The following is a 17,348-nucleotide window of genomic DNA, read 5'->3' as shown; positions in this document are numbered from 1 at the left end:
AGCCTGGTGTATCTGTGAGAAATCTGCACCTCGAGACACACACTCACATGCTTGCACACATACGCAGATACACGCATACCACCTACGCATGATGGCGGAGAGTCAGCACTACATCACTGCAGCCATCTTTGTTCAGCCTCTAGCTTCAATGGGACAGATGAGCTTCATTTGCTGCTCCTTTGTATTCAACCACAGTTCCCCTTGTTTCTCAGATGCTTTTAGCTGCACAGCAGTCTGTCCATGTGTTCAAGTGACCAACTGTACTGTAGCTCATCATTTCTCCCTTCTCTGCGGTCCATATGACCCGGTCACCATGTGTTCTGGTCCTTATCTGTGACTACGACCGCAAGCCTCTTCTGGTCCTCATCTGGTTTCTGTTTTTGTCCTAAAACGGGGTCGACTTCCTGTCAAGATGGGCTAAAGGGGACAGGTTCGGGAAGTTATATGAGGTGGAGGGCGATGTATCACTTTTGAATCACATCCCATTGAGTTTGACGACCCCCCTCTGCTTGCGTAATGTTGTCCTCGTTCAGTATATTTACGGCAAAGCTAGGGTTGTTTTCTGGAAACATCCTCATCGATGGCGTCAGCCTGGAACGAAACTCACACATAGGTATTTCATTGTGTGCGTATGTGTGTGTGTCGGAGGGTCTGTTTTGTCTACGGTTTCATTTATATAAACGAAGACACACACACACATGACCAAGGAGTCTTGTGGAGAGAACATTAACTCGCAGATGGAGACGCTAAATACAACTGACACTTTTGTGTGTAAACTATCGCTTAGCTAGATTTACTCCTCTGTCACACAGCCAGTGTGTGTGTGTGTGAGAGTGAAAGAGTTGTAAGGTCCAGAGCCATACTGTTTTATGAGCCAACATGTTGCCAACTGAATTTAAGAGATTACATCCAATGTTCGTTTAGTAACATGAATTGCACCAATGTTTGCGTGTCTCAAGCGTGACTCCACCAAAAAGTATTTCATTTCACAATGTTCGACAACACCATAAACGTGTTACTCACATTACCAACCAGTTGAGGTGAGCTCCCCAGTTAGGTGTAGGGAAGCCTGGTAAATCTGTTTACGCCCACTAAGTCAAAAAAAGTACCATCCCTTAGTCGTGCTAGCTAATACTAGCTGAGGCAGTGGAACTTGCTGTGTCAACATCTGATTGTTCAGTTTCCCTGATAGTAATAATAGGATGTTGGAGAGAGAGCAAATAGCCCATGCTACGTTAAATCGAAAACTGTTGAGTCAGAAGGTGAGAGCACAGGATGTTTTCGGTTTGACAAAGAGCACGTAGGCTACGCTACAAACTCAGATGACTGTTCTTGTTTGCTAATGTAGAAGATTCACAAACAGGAGCAAGTTTATAGGCAAATGGTAATGGCTACATTCCAGCTAGTCTTGAAATAAACCAAATAAATGCTAGGTCAGAAACATGAATAGCTCATCAGCTGTGCTAGCTAGCTTCACTTTTACGATATAATAGGCCTCGTTCATGATTGTGCCTTGTAGGCCTACGTACAGGCAACTGCCAAAATAAAGGAAACAAGTAAATGAGGGTTCTGGCAGATCTGTTATGGTTTAGGTCCACTCAACCCCTTAAGGCACTTTGTTGGTGTTTCCTTTATTTTGGCAGTTACCTGTACGTGCCTTACTCTGAAACTGGAACCAGAATAAGGGGATGTCTAGTATGTTTTACACTGCTCAAAACCATTCTGCTGTTTTACTTGACCATGAGGAAAACAGGTATGTTATGCCACTGTGTGTACTGCACTGTGGGTTTGATTGTACTGAGCCTGCAGTCTGTACTGAATTATTCACTTTTTCAATGAGGGTCTGCTCATGAGGAAATGGTGCAGGATAAACTGAGGATAAAATACCGACCACAGTTACTATTGCCGTGGGGCGGGGGGATGTGTTCCAAATGTACTCCTATTTCCTTTTCCTTGTCTTTTAGCTTTGCACGGCACGGAAATAGACATAAACCTTCAGTCCCCTTTACTACATGTTTGACCGACCATGCATGGCTAGAACATTCATAGAAATCTTGTGTTGATGTCAATGAAAGGTTTATGCATCCCTCTAAATACACTATTCTCCATTCATTCCATCCCTTGGAACTTCTTCCAGTGTCTTGATCTAAACCAAAGGCATATGCTTACCACTTTGATGATGCCTCATATTGTCAGAGGCAAAGTGGTGTCTCATTAGTTTTAACTAGTTACCTCTCCTTCTGTCCTTTCCTCCATGAGCACTGATCTGGTGCTACATGAGAGGTGGAAGCAAACATGATCTACAGGAAGCCATAGAATACTGAGACCCTAATGTCTGCTAGCTCCTTCTCCTAAAGCAGAATACCCAAAACAGGAGGCAAATAAAAAAAACACTCACAAGAGTCAGATTAGAACTGTGGACATTTATCATAAATTTACATTTTGCACATAAATAACAATGTAAACCGGTATGTAAACAGAGACAGTATTTTTGCCATTTTTCTCCTCTAGGGCTAAAGATTAAGATGAAAGGGGATGCTTTGGTCATACTTCAGGGATGGAGGAAGAGAGGGAGAGAGAAAAAATAGAGATGGAAGAAAGAGAAGGGGGTGGGGACTGATGTGCAACTGCTTCCAGGTCAGGTCACCGGCCCGGGGTCACAGTTGCTATGGAGACAAACCATATGTAGTCTTAAAGCCATTATAACAGTCCAATATGATCGAAGAGTGGTAGGAGCAAGCACCGGCACTTAAGTCATAAAGGGGAGGGGCCAGTGCATAAGAAGGCCGAGGTGCTTTGGTCTGGGCCATTTAAAAACGTGAAGGGGGATACATTTTTCTCAACCAAAAAACAAAAACTACAAAAACAAGGCCACAGCTAAAGAGCTAACACTTCATCACAGACAAACAGTATTCTATTGGTCTTCTTTTCGATTCTTTAAAGTCTCTTTTTTTTGGTGCGTTTGAAACTAAAGCCAAGTAAACTTTGGTTACTAGCCTCGAATCCTACAAATCCCATTTGAGTAGGTTTACTTTGTCTCCTTTTGGTATTGACAGTGTTTTGAAGTTCCCTTGGACTGTTGGGGGGAAGGATTCGGTCTCCCAGTCTTTATATGCTACATCTTGAGCAGACTTTCCTGCCCTTTGGATCATGTGGAGCTGCACTCCAGTTCATTTTGGTTTCTTCTTCAAGTAGCAAAAGTAATAAATAGAGACTCACTCGCCTTCAGCTTCCATCTGAACGTACAGACACACATACTCAACACACTCCTACTCACAGGCATACAATCATACACACACTGAGGTAACCGTTGTTGAAAATATACAAAACAAAATGCCCTTTTTTGTGCTGTTTAAATAAGTAGAGCTCAGGACGAGCGTGGACATAGGGGAAGCTTGCTGGAAGGGTCAGAAGGTCAAGCAAAGCCTTTTCTTTCTAATCAACAGTTTGTGTTCACCAACAATAAAGATGCGACCTTTGACCCTTTCTTACCTGCTATATTGTTTAAATAATTAAAATAAATGAAAAGTGGGCGCCCCTGCTTCTCAACAGGTCAGACTCATCGGACGGATAGAGGCAGAGAGAGAAAGTATCTACAAAGAAATGGCCCCAGAGTGAAATCAAAACCAGGAAAACAAACAGTAAATTACAATGAATTACCTGGTCATTGTAAACATCCCTTCCACATATTGCTTTTCGAGGACAAAATAATTGCATAATAAATTAAGGAGGTTATACAATAACAAAAATAACATTTGAAAAGAGACAACAAATAATATTAATAATAATGAAATCCAGGGTGGATGATTGTCTTTTGTCTTAAGTGTAGGACACAGTGAAACAGTTAAGTAGTCTGGGGACAGTGTCTCTTGGAGCCCTGAGTACAGAAGTCCCTGAAAGTTTGACAACCCCAGTCACTACAACCTCATCGCCGACAACCATCAAAAGGATATTTACATCGTTGCTCCTGGCAACCAAGTTCTCAGAGCCACACAGTCTGACTCAACATCCTTCAAAAAGGTGAGCTCAAGCCAGTTCCTCTGACTCCTGCTTGATCGTGACGTTGGAGGGAAGAAGTGGACTGCTTCGGCGCAGTTTGATAACCGACGTCTCATTGACTGAATTGTACAGTTCGTAACCTGTAGACTGGAGCTCGCTGGCGCCGCCCTTGTGGTGGTGGTAGCCGGAGGTCTTGAGGTCCATCTCCCTCCACAGCATCCCCAGGACCTGCTTCTCCAGGACAGCCTCCACCTCAACCCCTCCCTGGAGCTGGTCCAGCCTCTCAGCGTGGTCGCTCATGTCGAAGCGCTCAATCTCCTCGTTGATGCGCTGGAGCTCTTCCTGGGTGGAGGGGCTGGGGTGTGGGGCCACCTGAGGAGGTGACCGCAACCAGGCAGTAGCCCTTGAGGTGTAGCCGCAGGCTGCACAGGTGGATGTAGTGGCGGTGGCAGTGGGGGCACTTGTGTGGCCGCTCGCGGGAGTGAAGGCGCTTGTGCAGCTTTAGGTGGACGAACTGGGTGAACTTGGCAGGGCAGAGCTTGCACGAGTAGGGCTTCTCACCCGAGTGGAGGCGCAGGTGGGTCTTTAAGTTGCTGGTGCTGCTGAAGCGCTTATGGCACACCTGGGGGAAACAGGACAAGTGAAGGGTTAGAGGAGGAAGTTCAGCGTTGCTTATGTATGCAGCAGCTAGCTAGCTAGCTATCTAGCTAGCTTAACAGACAAGCAGCTAGCATAGCATTGGTGGTGGTCTTTACCGAGCACTCATGGGGCTTCTCTCCAGTGTGCACCAGAAAGTGTTTCTGCAAGTGGGCCAGCTGGGTGAAGCCCTTACTGCAGGTCGAACACTTGAAGGGTCGCTCACCGCTGTGGACACGCAAGTGCACCTACACACAGGAGGGACACAACGCTACGTCAGTTGGGTTCAATGCAAGGGAACACAAAGTAGTCTGGATGCATGGAATGAAGGGACGCGAACAGAATGTCTCGAGTCTCACCTTGAGGTTAGACAGCTGGCCGAAGGTCTTGCTGCAGACGTTACACTCGTACTTGATCTTGCCGTTCTGCTTCTTGAGTGGGTAAGGCAGTGTCTTGTAGCCTGTAGAGCCACCACCACCACCACCACGCTTCATCTTGCTCAGGTTGATGGCCTCCTCCTCTGGCCGGCCGCTGGCGCTGCCCAGCAGGGCTGAGGTAGGCTTGGTGGGCACGCGCTCGCTAGGGGGCGCTGTGCCCGCTGTAGGGGAGCCACTGGTTGGGGCGTGGGGGTGAGGATGGGCATGGCCAGGGTAGGGGTGATGGGGGTAGTGGGGGCCGGCCTTGTCCTTGAGGGAGGTGGCGGCCGAGAAGGCACTGGTGGAGGCGGGGAGGAGGAAGTCCCTGTGGGTGGAGAATGAGGGGTGGGAGGAGTCAGGCAGTAAGAACCTTCTCCCGCCTCCCCAGGCAACAGGGGCATGTGGGGTGGCAGCAGGCTGCTGTAGAGAGGGTACATTCTTGGGAACATGCCTCCGACAGCGGGCACCCCACCCCCAGGTAGTGAGTAGTGGTGAGGCAGCATGTAGCGGGAGTAGTGGGGGCCGGGAGGGTAGAAGGGCGAGGAAAGGGGGGCGGCTGGCGGAGAATAGCCTGGGAAAGGACCCAACCCTCGGGGGTAGAATGAGGAGGATGGGCGTGTGGGTTGGGGAGCTGCAGGGCTACCGTGGGGGCTACTCTCCGGACTGCTCCTCGCCGATGGACTCGGGGTCGCCGACGACTGGTTGCCTGGTGATCTGATTGCTGGGTAACCAAACTGTATCGGGCTGGTCTTCAGACTCAGAAACTCTTCTGTTAGATGAGGGTGGGGGCAGAGTGGGGGGTAGAGGGGGCGGGGGTACAGGGGCCGGCTGGGCTCCCTCTTGCTGGAGGTGGTGGGGCCCCTGAGGATGGAGGAGACACTGTGTTCTCTCTTGACTGGGGCGCTGCTGCTGCTGACACGCTCCTCACTGGCCTGCTGCTTGGCTTCCAGCAGAGACTCCTCTGTAAAGAGAGAGAGGGTCAGACACACTTTTCTCCCTCTGACTGAAGACCACATTTCCCTTTGACTTGGTGTCAGGAGCATTTTAAAGTGCACACAGGAAGAAAAACTTATCTAGACATGTCTTTAGCTTAGGAGAAATAATGGTCTTTCAGCTGTAGAGCGTGTGCGGGGGGAGGAGGGGTTAGGAACACGGTAACCCTGTGGTCCAATTAGAGCGACAGATTTGACGAACGATCATGGGGGGCTAAAAGACAGGAAGTGAGGCGTGACAGCTGCCTCTGGGCAGGGTGTGTGTGTCTGTAGGGGAGGTGGTCTGGGGGCAGATAAAAATCAAGATAAAATCCAAATGGGGCAGGGCTGATTGAAAGTTTCCTATCCAAAGTTTGGCCTCAACCTGCCCTCTCCCCCTGTCTCTCTCGCCCTCTCACACACACACACACACACACACACACTTCCTGACAAAGAGGCCTTTGTCTGATGGGTTCTCTCATCTTCTCCAGCATGCACACTCACGACCCAAAGAAGGACCCTTCAATCACGTTCCATTAACACAAAAACACACTTTTCCTATCCTACACCTTTGGACTTTTATCAGTTCTTTAGGTAGAAGTAAAAACAACCACCCAGGATTCCTTCTTGTTTGCTATTGTTTCCAGGTTAAAGGTCAACTGGGAGAGCTTCCTCCTCCCTCGCACCTACTGTCACCTCCACATGATGAGAGATGGGATTACTGCAAGCGCTTCCAGGCTACACACGCTAAAAGCCTCTGCATGTAGGTTAGCACATCCTCACCTGTTAAACCTCCATCAAAGTCGGGCTTTAGAGTGGACATCAATAATCCCATCCATTTACTACCCATTGAACTTTTACTAGAGGGTCACGAATCTCTCTCTGTGTGTGTGTGTGTGTCCACTGATGTGTACAGTGGGGAGAACAAGTATTTGATACACTGCCGATTTTCCTACTTACAAAGCATGTAGAGGTCTGTAATTTTTATCATAGGTACACTTCAACTGTGAGAGACGGAATCTAAAAAAAAAATCCAGAAAATCACATTGTATGATTTTTAAGTAATTCATTTGCATTTTATTGCATGACATAAGTATTTGATCACCTACCAACCAGTAAGAATTCCGGCTCTCACAGACCTGTTAGTTTTTCTTTAAGAAGCCCTCCTGTTCTCCACTCATTACCTGTATTAACTGCACCTGTTTGAACTCGTTACCTGTATAAAAGACACCTGTCCACACACAATCAAAACAGACTCTAACCTCTCCACAATGGCCAAGACCAGAGAGCTGTGTAAGGACATCAGGGATAAAATTGTAGACCTGCACAAGGCTGGGATGGGCTACAGGACAATAGGCAAGCAGCTTGGTGAGAAGGCAACAACTGTTGGCGCAATTATTAGAAAATGGAAGAAGTTCAAGATGACGGTCAATCACCCTCGGTCTGGGGCTCCATGCAAGATCTCACCTCGTGGGGCATCAATGATCATAAGGAAGGTGAGGGATCAGCCCAGAACTACACGGCAAGACCTGGTCAATGACCTGAAGAGAGCTGGGACCACAGTCTCAAAGAAAACCATTAGTAACACACTACGCCGTCATGGATTAAAATCCTGCAGCGCACGCCACGTCCCCCTACTCAAGCCAGCGCGTGTCCAGGCCCGTCTGAAGTTTGCCAATGACCATCTGGATGATCCAGAGGAGGAATGGGAGAAGGTCATGTGGTCTGATGAGACAAAAATAGAGCTTTTTGGTCTAAACTCCACTCGCCGTGTTTGGAGGAAGAAGAAGGATGAGTACAACCCCAAGAACACCATCCCAACCGTGAAGCATGGAGGTGGAAACATCATTCTTTGGGGATGCTTTTCTGCAAAGGGGACAGGACGACTGCACCGTATTGAGGGGAGGATGGATGGGGCCATGTATTGTGAGATCTTGGCCAACAACCTCCTTCCCTCAGTAAGAGCATTGAAGATGGGTCGTGGCTGGGTCTTCCAGCATGACAACGACCCGAAACACACAGCCAGGGCAACTAAGGAGTGGCTCCGTAAGAAGCATCTCAAGGTCCTGGAGTGGCCTAGCCAGTCTCCAGACCTGAACCCAATAGAAAATCTTTGGAGGGAGCTGAAAGTCCGTATTGCCCAGCGACAGCCCCGAAACCTGAAGGATCTGGAGAAGGTCTGTATGGAGGAGTGAGCCAAAATCCCTTTCTGTACAAAATATTAAGTTCTGCTTTTCTGATGTATCAAATACTTATGTCATGCAATAAAATGCAAATGAATTACTTAAAAATCATACAATGTGATTTTCTGGATTTTTGTTTTAGATTCCGTCTCTCACAGTTGAAGTGTACCTATGATTAAAAATGACAGACCTCTACATGCTTTGTAAGTAGGAAAACCTGCAAAATCGGCAGTGTATCAAATACTTGTTCTCCCCACTGTATATACATTTCAAACTTTCCAGAACTCAGAATTACTCGACAGATTTTCAACCAACACACACACACTCTGTGACCCCACACCAGTACAGCGGCAGTGTGTAAACACAGAGGTTATCAGTGCCTCCCCCCTCTCCTCCTCCCTGTCCTCCCCCTCAGATATCACCACTCTCAGCCTTCCTCTCTTTCCCCTCTTTTCTTTCAGAAAACAAACAGGGCGGCCATCTTGGAGATTTCAATCTGTCAGCACGGCCCCGCCGCCAGGAAGTTCAAGTAGTCAATAGAGGAGACGCTTTTCTTCCTCTCTCTCTCTCCACTTTTAAAGTGCCAAATAAATTAGGGAGAAGGGCCAAGGAGCCGTCAGCACATCACACACAAACACGTTTGAGATTTTAAAAAGAGTGAGAGTGTGTGTTGGAATGAAATGCCTCTACTGGTATATGTGTGTGCATTCAGGGAGAGGCTGTGAGTAGGATGTATGTATTTGAACGCACACACATTTAGAACAGAAAATGCTAATAGGTGCCATTTGTCTGTGCAAAGCTTGTTGTCGTTCTAAGGAAGGTACATTGATTGTTACATGCTTACACACACACGCAGAGAAAGAAAACAGCTGTCACACAAAGAGGGAGAGCGAGTGGGAGAAGAGCTCCAGTTCAGTCATTTCAGACCAGCCAGTTCTGCTGACTCACACATAACCAAACACACACGTCTGGTTCTACTATGACTGCGTTAGGGGAGAGAGACGGACCGAGACAGACAGAGAGAAGAAAAACAGAAAGAGAGGTGAGTATGATGTCATTCCCAGGTCAACAGGGGGCCCCTGCGGTAGTGGGGTGGTTTATTGACAGGGGCCATAGAGAGAGAGTAGGGGCCAGTACCATGAGGGGGCCCAGGCCCCTGTGTCTCTCTGCCCTAGGAGATGCGCATCTCTCTGGGAACTGAGTCACTACCTACCACACACCTGGAGGAAGAATGTGGCTCCTTCCTTCCTCCCATCCCTACCTACCTTCCTCCCTCCCTCCCCTTCTAACTCAGTCTGTCTGGCGCTCTCGCTCACTCCCCCCCCACCCCAATCTATAATCTGTCTCAGTCTCTTTTTTTTTGCTCCCTCACACGTATTCATATTTGCATTTAGCGGATTCACTGTATTTATGACTAGAGTGACCACACACACACAAAATAGTGGCGCTGACAGAGATCAAAGGTCGAGGCCCTCTGTGTGCGTGTGTTAATGACAGGCGGATGTTCAGAGAGGAAGGAGACATGGCTCCCCTCAGAAACACTGTCAGGTTCTCACAAATATATTCACTCTCACGACACACACCAACACTGAGTAGGTAGGTGCTAAATAAAATCACTCACACACACTCAAGACGACCATAGAAAGGTATAGAACTGGAGTTCATCAACATAATACCAATAGTACACTATACTTCCAAGGATACAGTGTTATTAATATGTAATAAAGCATTGCATACAGTATATGATTATCATTATATAACTTCCAGTTTACAGTGTTATTACTATGGTATAACATCTATGTAATAAGGTTTCATATGATAGGACTTACTGAGTTTCTGCATCATGAGCTCTCCAGAGGGCGGGTAGTGGAGGCGGTGGGCGAACTCGGGGCAGTACCACACCAGCAGCTCGGTGCCAGGGGAGATGGCTCTCACCGTGTAGAAGTAGATGTTCATGCCATTCTGGCACGCCGCCAAGTTCTGCTCCCCTGCCGAGTGGGCCGGGTTGACATAGCGCATCCAGTTAGAACGCTCCTCGTCCAGGCCGTCCACAAAATGGTGGAAGTCGCCCTCCGAGTAGATCTGAGGGGACGGAGAGTAAGGAAATGGTCAAAGGTTAACGGTCAAGGAAGTCTCAATGGCAAGTTAGAAAGCTCCAGAAAAACAGTGCTGAGTAAAGACTAAATATGTTGACAAATCATATTTTTCGGCAGTGTTGTGTAATATCATTAATGTGACTCGTTAAATATCTCCATCTCACACCTCCCTCCCCACACTCCACTCCAGACGTTATAGCCAGTTATACAGACTGAGGGACGGAGAGACAGACAGACGAGTAGGAGCCTCTCCTCTCTTATACATGTCCAAAAGAGTTGAGTCAGAGAGTACGTCACGCCGACAATGTCACCAACACTCATTCTGAATCTCTCCCCCTTTCTCCACTCAGACCACTCTCTCTCTCCTATCTGATTGTGGCCATCAACATCATCGAGAGAGCGAGAGTGAGATCTATAACTCTGTGTTATTGTGACTTGCCTGAGCGAGAGACATGAATGGAACACATTGCTTTGGGATGTTGTTGAATCTAGGTGAGTGTGCGTGAGTGCCTGTGTGTGTGTGTGGGGGGGTGGGTACGAGTGCTATACTGTCACTTCCAGGAACAATGACACACTGTAGCACTGTTCCTGTGTACAGTGTAAAAGTGACATCATATTCCCCCTCAGTTGTTCCACTACAGTTCATACTGTACTAGCTGCACACTTACAGAGCAGACAACCACTATTGAACAGCAGGCTTTACCCAGTAGATTTATCATGATGAAATAGGCGTTGAGGGTGTGTGTGTGTGTGTGTGTCTGAGACAAGTATGCGTATAAAAACTGCATACTCACAGGATGTACCACACACACACACACACACGTGGAGAGCCTCAGTCTCAGAATGATTCGAGAGAAAACCCCTTCTCCTTTGTCTCCACACACACAAACTTCTTCAGAACACAGAGACCCCGGCCATGACGTCACTAAGTCAGTCAGTGGAACAGGAAATGACCTATGGTTGTTTTTCTTCCTCTGTGGCTGTCTTTTACTGAAAGTGAAGTGCTCGTTCTCTGTGTGTGTGCGCGCACATGTTAGTGGACAGGAGGGAAAACCACTCACCCTCCAGAAGTACTTCCTGTTGGCGTCTTTGGGGACGCTGTCTGCAGTGTAGCGCTGACCCACCAGGGGGCCGAAGCGTGTTCCTTTGGGGATGTACTCTCTGCTGGCCACTCCAATCACCTACAGGACAGAGATAAAAACCATTAGTTGGAGTGTGTGTGTCTGAGTGGAAGTGTGTGCGTGTTCTGTGGTTAGAGGATTTACGTTATCACATCCTGCCAGGAGGTCAGACTTCACATGAAGACGGCCGGAAGAACCCATCATCATGATCAAATCAACAAACAAGGCTGCCTCTCTGTGTGTGTGTGTGTGTGTGTATGTGTATAATTACTACTCTGTACCAGAACAATCAGTGGCCTAGGCTGGAAATTTGACTGTCATACACGTTTTTCCTCAAGCCGCATATGCTGTGTGCGTTTTAAGTGTGTGAACATAGGCAAACACACACCTAAACCTTATCCAGCATGAACAGGAAGAGTTAGACACCCTGAGGGACAGAGTTCAATTTCCTCCATCTCACCCAGGTTATGCCACAAAGCATCTCCCCCTTCTCGCCTCACCTTGTCTCTGTTCCTTTCTAATTGACCACAGGGCCACTCCCTCTGACACCCTTGACGACACCCACTCTGCTAACCACACAACGCACCCTACCACATCAAAATAACTCATTATCTCAATAGACCGTTCACCTTAAAGGAGAAAGATATCCACACCTGATATTAAATCACTGTTGTTCCTTTCAAAACAATTGACATTAAAGAGAGCGAGAAAACTTGAACTAGAGGGAGGAAGGAAGAAAAGCAAGGGAAGCGCATCTGTCTGAAAAAGAGGGATTATCAAACCTAGACTTTCAGCTAATCTCCTAACCACGATAAACTTTGATATAACTGAGATGTATTCACCCAACCCCCTACACAGTCCACATTTGCACACACACACACCCTTATCCCCTTCATGCATATCCTACACAAACACCCCCCTCCCCCCCCCCCTAAAGGATTGGGAAATCCCCCTTCCCATTTCCACCCCAGGGCCAGACCACGTCTCAAGATTAGGGGTGTTTTGAGGATAACTTATTAACTGACTTTACAATACTCCCTAAATGACTATGTCAATATCCTTTGATCACTGGGTAATGCTATACTCTTTCCACATCCTCTCTCATTTTCCTCTTTCTGATTTTCTCTATCAATCTTAGTGGTTGCTTCTGTGAAGGTGATAAATATTGACTGATACCGTATCAGGTCGTAAACAAACGTGGTGGGAAACACTCACTCACTCACTCACACACACACACACACGGTGATAAGAAACAGATGAGCAATGACGAGAAAATCTATTCATTGCAACCAAATCATGTGGTCTTGATCAGGTTAAAACCACAAAACGCAACACGCTCCCCACCTAATCTCATGACCCCTCTTCACACCTATTCTACAGGGTTCAACGGTTAGACTGAATGGGGATCAGTTTGGGATGTCTGAGTTCAAGAGGTTGATGTTTGGACAGAGGTAGGTAGGTAGGTACGTATGGAGAGCTGGGTCTGGTCTAGTGTGGGACTGACTAGTGCGCCCTCTAGGGGAAAGAAGAGACAGAGCGACAAAGTTGGAGAACAGAGGGATAGACACACAGAGACAGGTAGGGGAAATGGTTTTATCAGGATGTATTGATGAAGCTCCCATCAACAGCAGGGCTAAGTATGATTAATGACTCTTCGTGGATGGGTGGGAGCTCATTTCTCACTGCGGAGGCTCTGTAGCAACCTGCATCACACCTCAGAGTGTGGTGTGTGTGTGTGTGTGTGTGTGAATTCCCCTCCAGACAGGGTTTACACACCACTCCTACAACACACACAGGTCGTCGCCGTGCTCCAGTGTGTGATCTTTTACAACGAGACACACTCCTCACCGCAATCCCCCCGGCTAAGACTTCTCCTGCTTTTATATATATGACCTACGGTTGAGTCACGTGAGTTTGTATGGGTTTACAGATGGTGTGTGTGTCTGTATGTATGTATGTATGTATGTATATATGTATGTATGTGTGTGTGTGTGTGTCCTCCTACCTCTTTGGAATCAGCTAGTTGTTTAAAGGCCAGGTTACGGGGCAGCGAGGCCTCTGCTCTCGTTAACCCCTCGCTCTCTGTCCCCGCCTCCTGGGGCGTATCCTTGACGATGTAGGTACACTTCTCCTCAAACTCTGCCTCCGTCCACTTCATTATGTCCACCTCCATCTTAGAGTCTGTGTCGGTGGCCATTTTGGATCCCGTGTCCATCTGGGTTTCCGTGTCCCTATGGGGTTCTGTGTCCATTTTGACGTCGTTGTGCTCTACGGTGTGGGCCCCCTCAGTAGTCAACATGGCTGAGCTATGAGAGGTAGCCTGAGAGAGAGAAAAGGAAAGGCCGATAAAAGGGAGAAAGAGAGCGTGAGTGAGAAATAAAATCAAGAGAAACAGACAAAGACAAGGAAAAAAATTGAGAAGGGGGGAGATGAGATAAAGACAACAAAGAAAGACAAGGGGGAGAAAGAAAAAAAAGAGGCAGCATTATTATCAAGTATGAGTCAGTGAGTGGCGAATTCCTTTGAGACTGGCTGACTAAGCAGACTGTGTCTGTGCGCTCTCTGTGGGAACAAGAGCCACTGTCGACCAACCCCACTAGCCTCTAGCCCAGGACACAGTCCGATCCCCACTACTCTATACTTAAACAGAGGGAAACTTTCATCAACTCTATTCAAATAAGTTAAATGAAATAAAAATACACTTATTGAATCCAGAGGGAAAAGTCTATTCATTTTTTTTAAATTACAGATGAGTTGTGACCCAAGAGTATGTGTGTGTTATATACTGTATGCTGATCCGGCTAGTGTCTCAGGGCAAGACAGATTGACCAATGACTGTGCAGATAGGCTGAGACGGACTGACCAATGGCAGCGAAGCTGTGAGTCCATTCCATGAGCTATGTAAGCTGGCATAAGGTCAGTCCGGTCTCTCTACCCTCCCTCACTCTCTTCATTCCCTCTGGACCCTTCTCCCTCTCCGTCCAACTCTCCAGCCTTCCCTTCTTCAGTCTCCATCCTTGTCAAACTGTCAACATCAGTCTCTTAATCCTCCTGTTTCTTTCTTTATCGCCCTCTCCCTTATGCTCCCTCACTGTCCCTCTCTCTCTCTCTCTCTCCCCAGGGTGGAAAAAGAGTCACAAACAAGGGAAGGCGGAGGAAGGAAGTCCTGTCTGCGTCTGAATGGAGCTAAAATTGGAAGCAGCGGAACCGGCAAATCATCCCCAAGTGTGTGTGTGGGACAGTGGGGAGGGAGTGCCAAACTTTTCCATTTGGGGGGCCACAGCAGCACAAACAAACTTCAAACGCTCCCCACCCAAGACCACACACACACACACACACATCCTTGTCCCACGCAAAGAACAGTGCCAGTAGAATAAATTATCATACGCCACAAAGATTGTCAAATTTCAAGGCCGATGAGACACTGAAGTGCAACCTTATACGCCGTCACTCGCTCACATATAATTCAGGAAAAACGTACCATAACTCCAACCCATACAGAAATCTACTCAACCCTCCAACAATTTCCAAAACTAAACCACAACTAAAAGCTTGACAAAATCCCCCAAACCTTGACCAAATTAAACATGACCCTATACTCAACAAATTCACTCAAGCCAACAAAACAGGTTCCTAGGAGACTAGTGTAATTAATGAACTTCCAGAAGAGTAACAGAACAACAAATCGTTCTCAAATGCTTTTCCAACATTACTTTAAAACAAATTGTACTACAAACAATATCCCCAAATAATTACATACATGAAATTATAATACAACAAACTAGGATATTCCGTTTCAATGTAGAGTATATCATTTCAAACTATTTAATATTTATTAATATTGTGATATTATTTATTGGACATTGATTTCATGAATCTTTTTTAAAAGGGATTTAAATATATAGATAAATATAATACCAAACACTAGTCAAAAGCTGTTCCTGATAATAAATAAGTCTTTCTATAACAGCTGTGCAAAAGTAATACTGAAACTGAGAACCTGGCCAAAGCAACTGATTTATTCAACTCTCTCTCACACACACACACACACACACACACACACTTCTGTTCAAATATTCGATAAACACTACTGATATAGTTTAAAAACAGACTTTGAAAATACACGTTTAAATTTAAGCAAGCTATGACCAATGACAATTTTAGCATTTTAATAATTAAAACAATTCCACTGAAGGACACAAAACTGCAATAAGCTTTTAACAATTTAAATACAATCTCAATAATCAAAATTATTGCATTTAAATAAAGTTAAACAAACTCATTGCATAATGGAGTGGCCAGACAAACAAGGAGAAAACGTTTATGACTTACATAAATAAGTCATAAAATAAACCTTCATATTTGTTGCCACTGGATTAATTTAGAAAAGTCTTTGTTTCAATTCTTATTACAACAAGCAAAACCAATTTAATACACAAAACTTTAATTAAAATTCTCAAAACTAATAATACCATTTAGGAAATAAAAAAAGATCTAACACAAATGTATGCACGCATGACTAAGTCGCTTTGGATAAAAGCATCTGCTAAATGGCATATTATTTATCTACAAGTCTCTGTTTCTCCATTGACTAGGTTCAGTAGCGTACTCACCGAGAAGCTTTGGTCCCAGCCACACATAGGGCCGACTGATCTATCCCCTGGGCGAGTGTGTTTATGTGTGTGCGTGTGTGTGTGGGACAGGTGCAGTTCACCCTCTCCCCCTCCGATCCAAGCGCTACTCCAGAGTGTGAGTGCTGTGTGTGTGAGAGAGTGTGTGTCTGCTCCAGTGAGTGCCTTCTGTTTAACTGACTGCCCCTTCACATGCGAGTGAGCTGTTGATTCAGTCAGTGGTCCCTCCCTCATTCTCTCTTTATTTCTCTCTCTCTCCACTCCCCCTCTCCAAGGACCGCCCACCACCATGCGGAACATGATCGCTCACAGCTCATTCAGGGTAGCAGTGGCAGACACACACAATGCTCTTTGGAAACAGCAGGCGCTTTCACCTGATGCAAGAGCTCTTGCTGCTCCACAAAAACAGCAATATTAATTGGCACATAAAAGTACCGTCACACACTGTTACATAAATTCAAACATTATTCTCCTGCAGTCTTCGATAAACTTCAATAAATTAGAAAAGGTTGGCAGTTCCAAATCAGTCTCAAAAACATATTCCCTCAACATGGGTTGGTGCTTGTGTGGCAGTGCTATATATCAACAACCCCCCCCACATACATATATGTGTGTGTGTTGGGGGGGGGGTTATGCGTCTTACTGGGGAAGGAGGACATCCTGTGACAGTGACTCAATGCCCCTCTGCTGTTTACCCAGCACAGACGGACGTTCCTCTTACACACACACACACACACACACACACACACCCTCTAGAGGGCGACACTGAACTGACCTCATGGCTCAGTCTCCCCAACACACTCCCTCTCTCTCCTTCCCTTTCTCTCTGCCTCTGGTAATAAACTGAGGCATAAAAGAACCAGGGCTTGCTGACCCTGGTTAAATACAACACTAAACACTGTCTCTCTTTCTCTCTGTCCGTGGTCTGTATATCAGATCCCCATAGCAAAGCCCACTCAAAGCAAGCAACCATGTCCTGGAATTCAACTGGAAATCCCCTACTCCTCCCTCCCTCTTGATTGACATCAGTCTTGAGCGGGGCGGAGTGGAGCGAGGGCTAATGAAGAATGATAATGAAGAAAATAAAACATGAGGCAGGGGAGGAGGGCAGGGAGGGAGGGAAAGAAAGACAGAACCGGGTCTTTAATCTTCCCCCTCTCTTCCTCCCCCCCGTCCCCATGGTGACAGAGAGTTGACCACATCACCCGCTGCCTACCAACAGACGACCCACCGGCCTCCAACACACATGATCTGCACCCCAGCTGGTCTACATGTTCATGCTCTGTAGCAACCAA

General features: G+C 46.6%; 1 protein-coding gene across 1 annotated transcript; it reads right to left on the bottom strand.

Moving 5' to 3' along the window:
* Window positions 1-2,403: 2,403 nt before the first annotated feature.
* Window positions 2,404-16,283, bottom strand: LOC121570048 (PR domain zinc finger protein 1). Its single transcript, XM_045208723.1, is given in 9 exon segments — window positions 2,404-4,359; window positions 4,361-4,621; window positions 4,755-4,883; window positions 4,995-5,425; window positions 5,428-6,012; window positions 10,035-10,287; window positions 11,363-11,482; window positions 13,428-13,742; window positions 16,036-16,283. Coding segments are annotated over 9 exon segments (2,454 nt in total). The 5' UTR covers window positions 16,063-16,283; the 3' UTR covers window positions 2,404-4,026.
* Window positions 16,284-17,348: the final 1,065 nt, after the last annotated feature.

The sequence above is a fragment of the Coregonus clupeaformis genome, chromosome 28 (assembly GCF_020615455.1).
Source record: "Coregonus clupeaformis isolate EN_2021a chromosome 28, ASM2061545v1, whole genome shotgun sequence".
In the NCBI taxonomy this organism is placed as follows: domain Eukaryota; kingdom Metazoa; phylum Chordata; class Actinopteri; order Salmoniformes; family Salmonidae; genus Coregonus; species Coregonus clupeaformis.
This window is presented reverse-complemented; position numbering and strand designations above follow the sequence as displayed.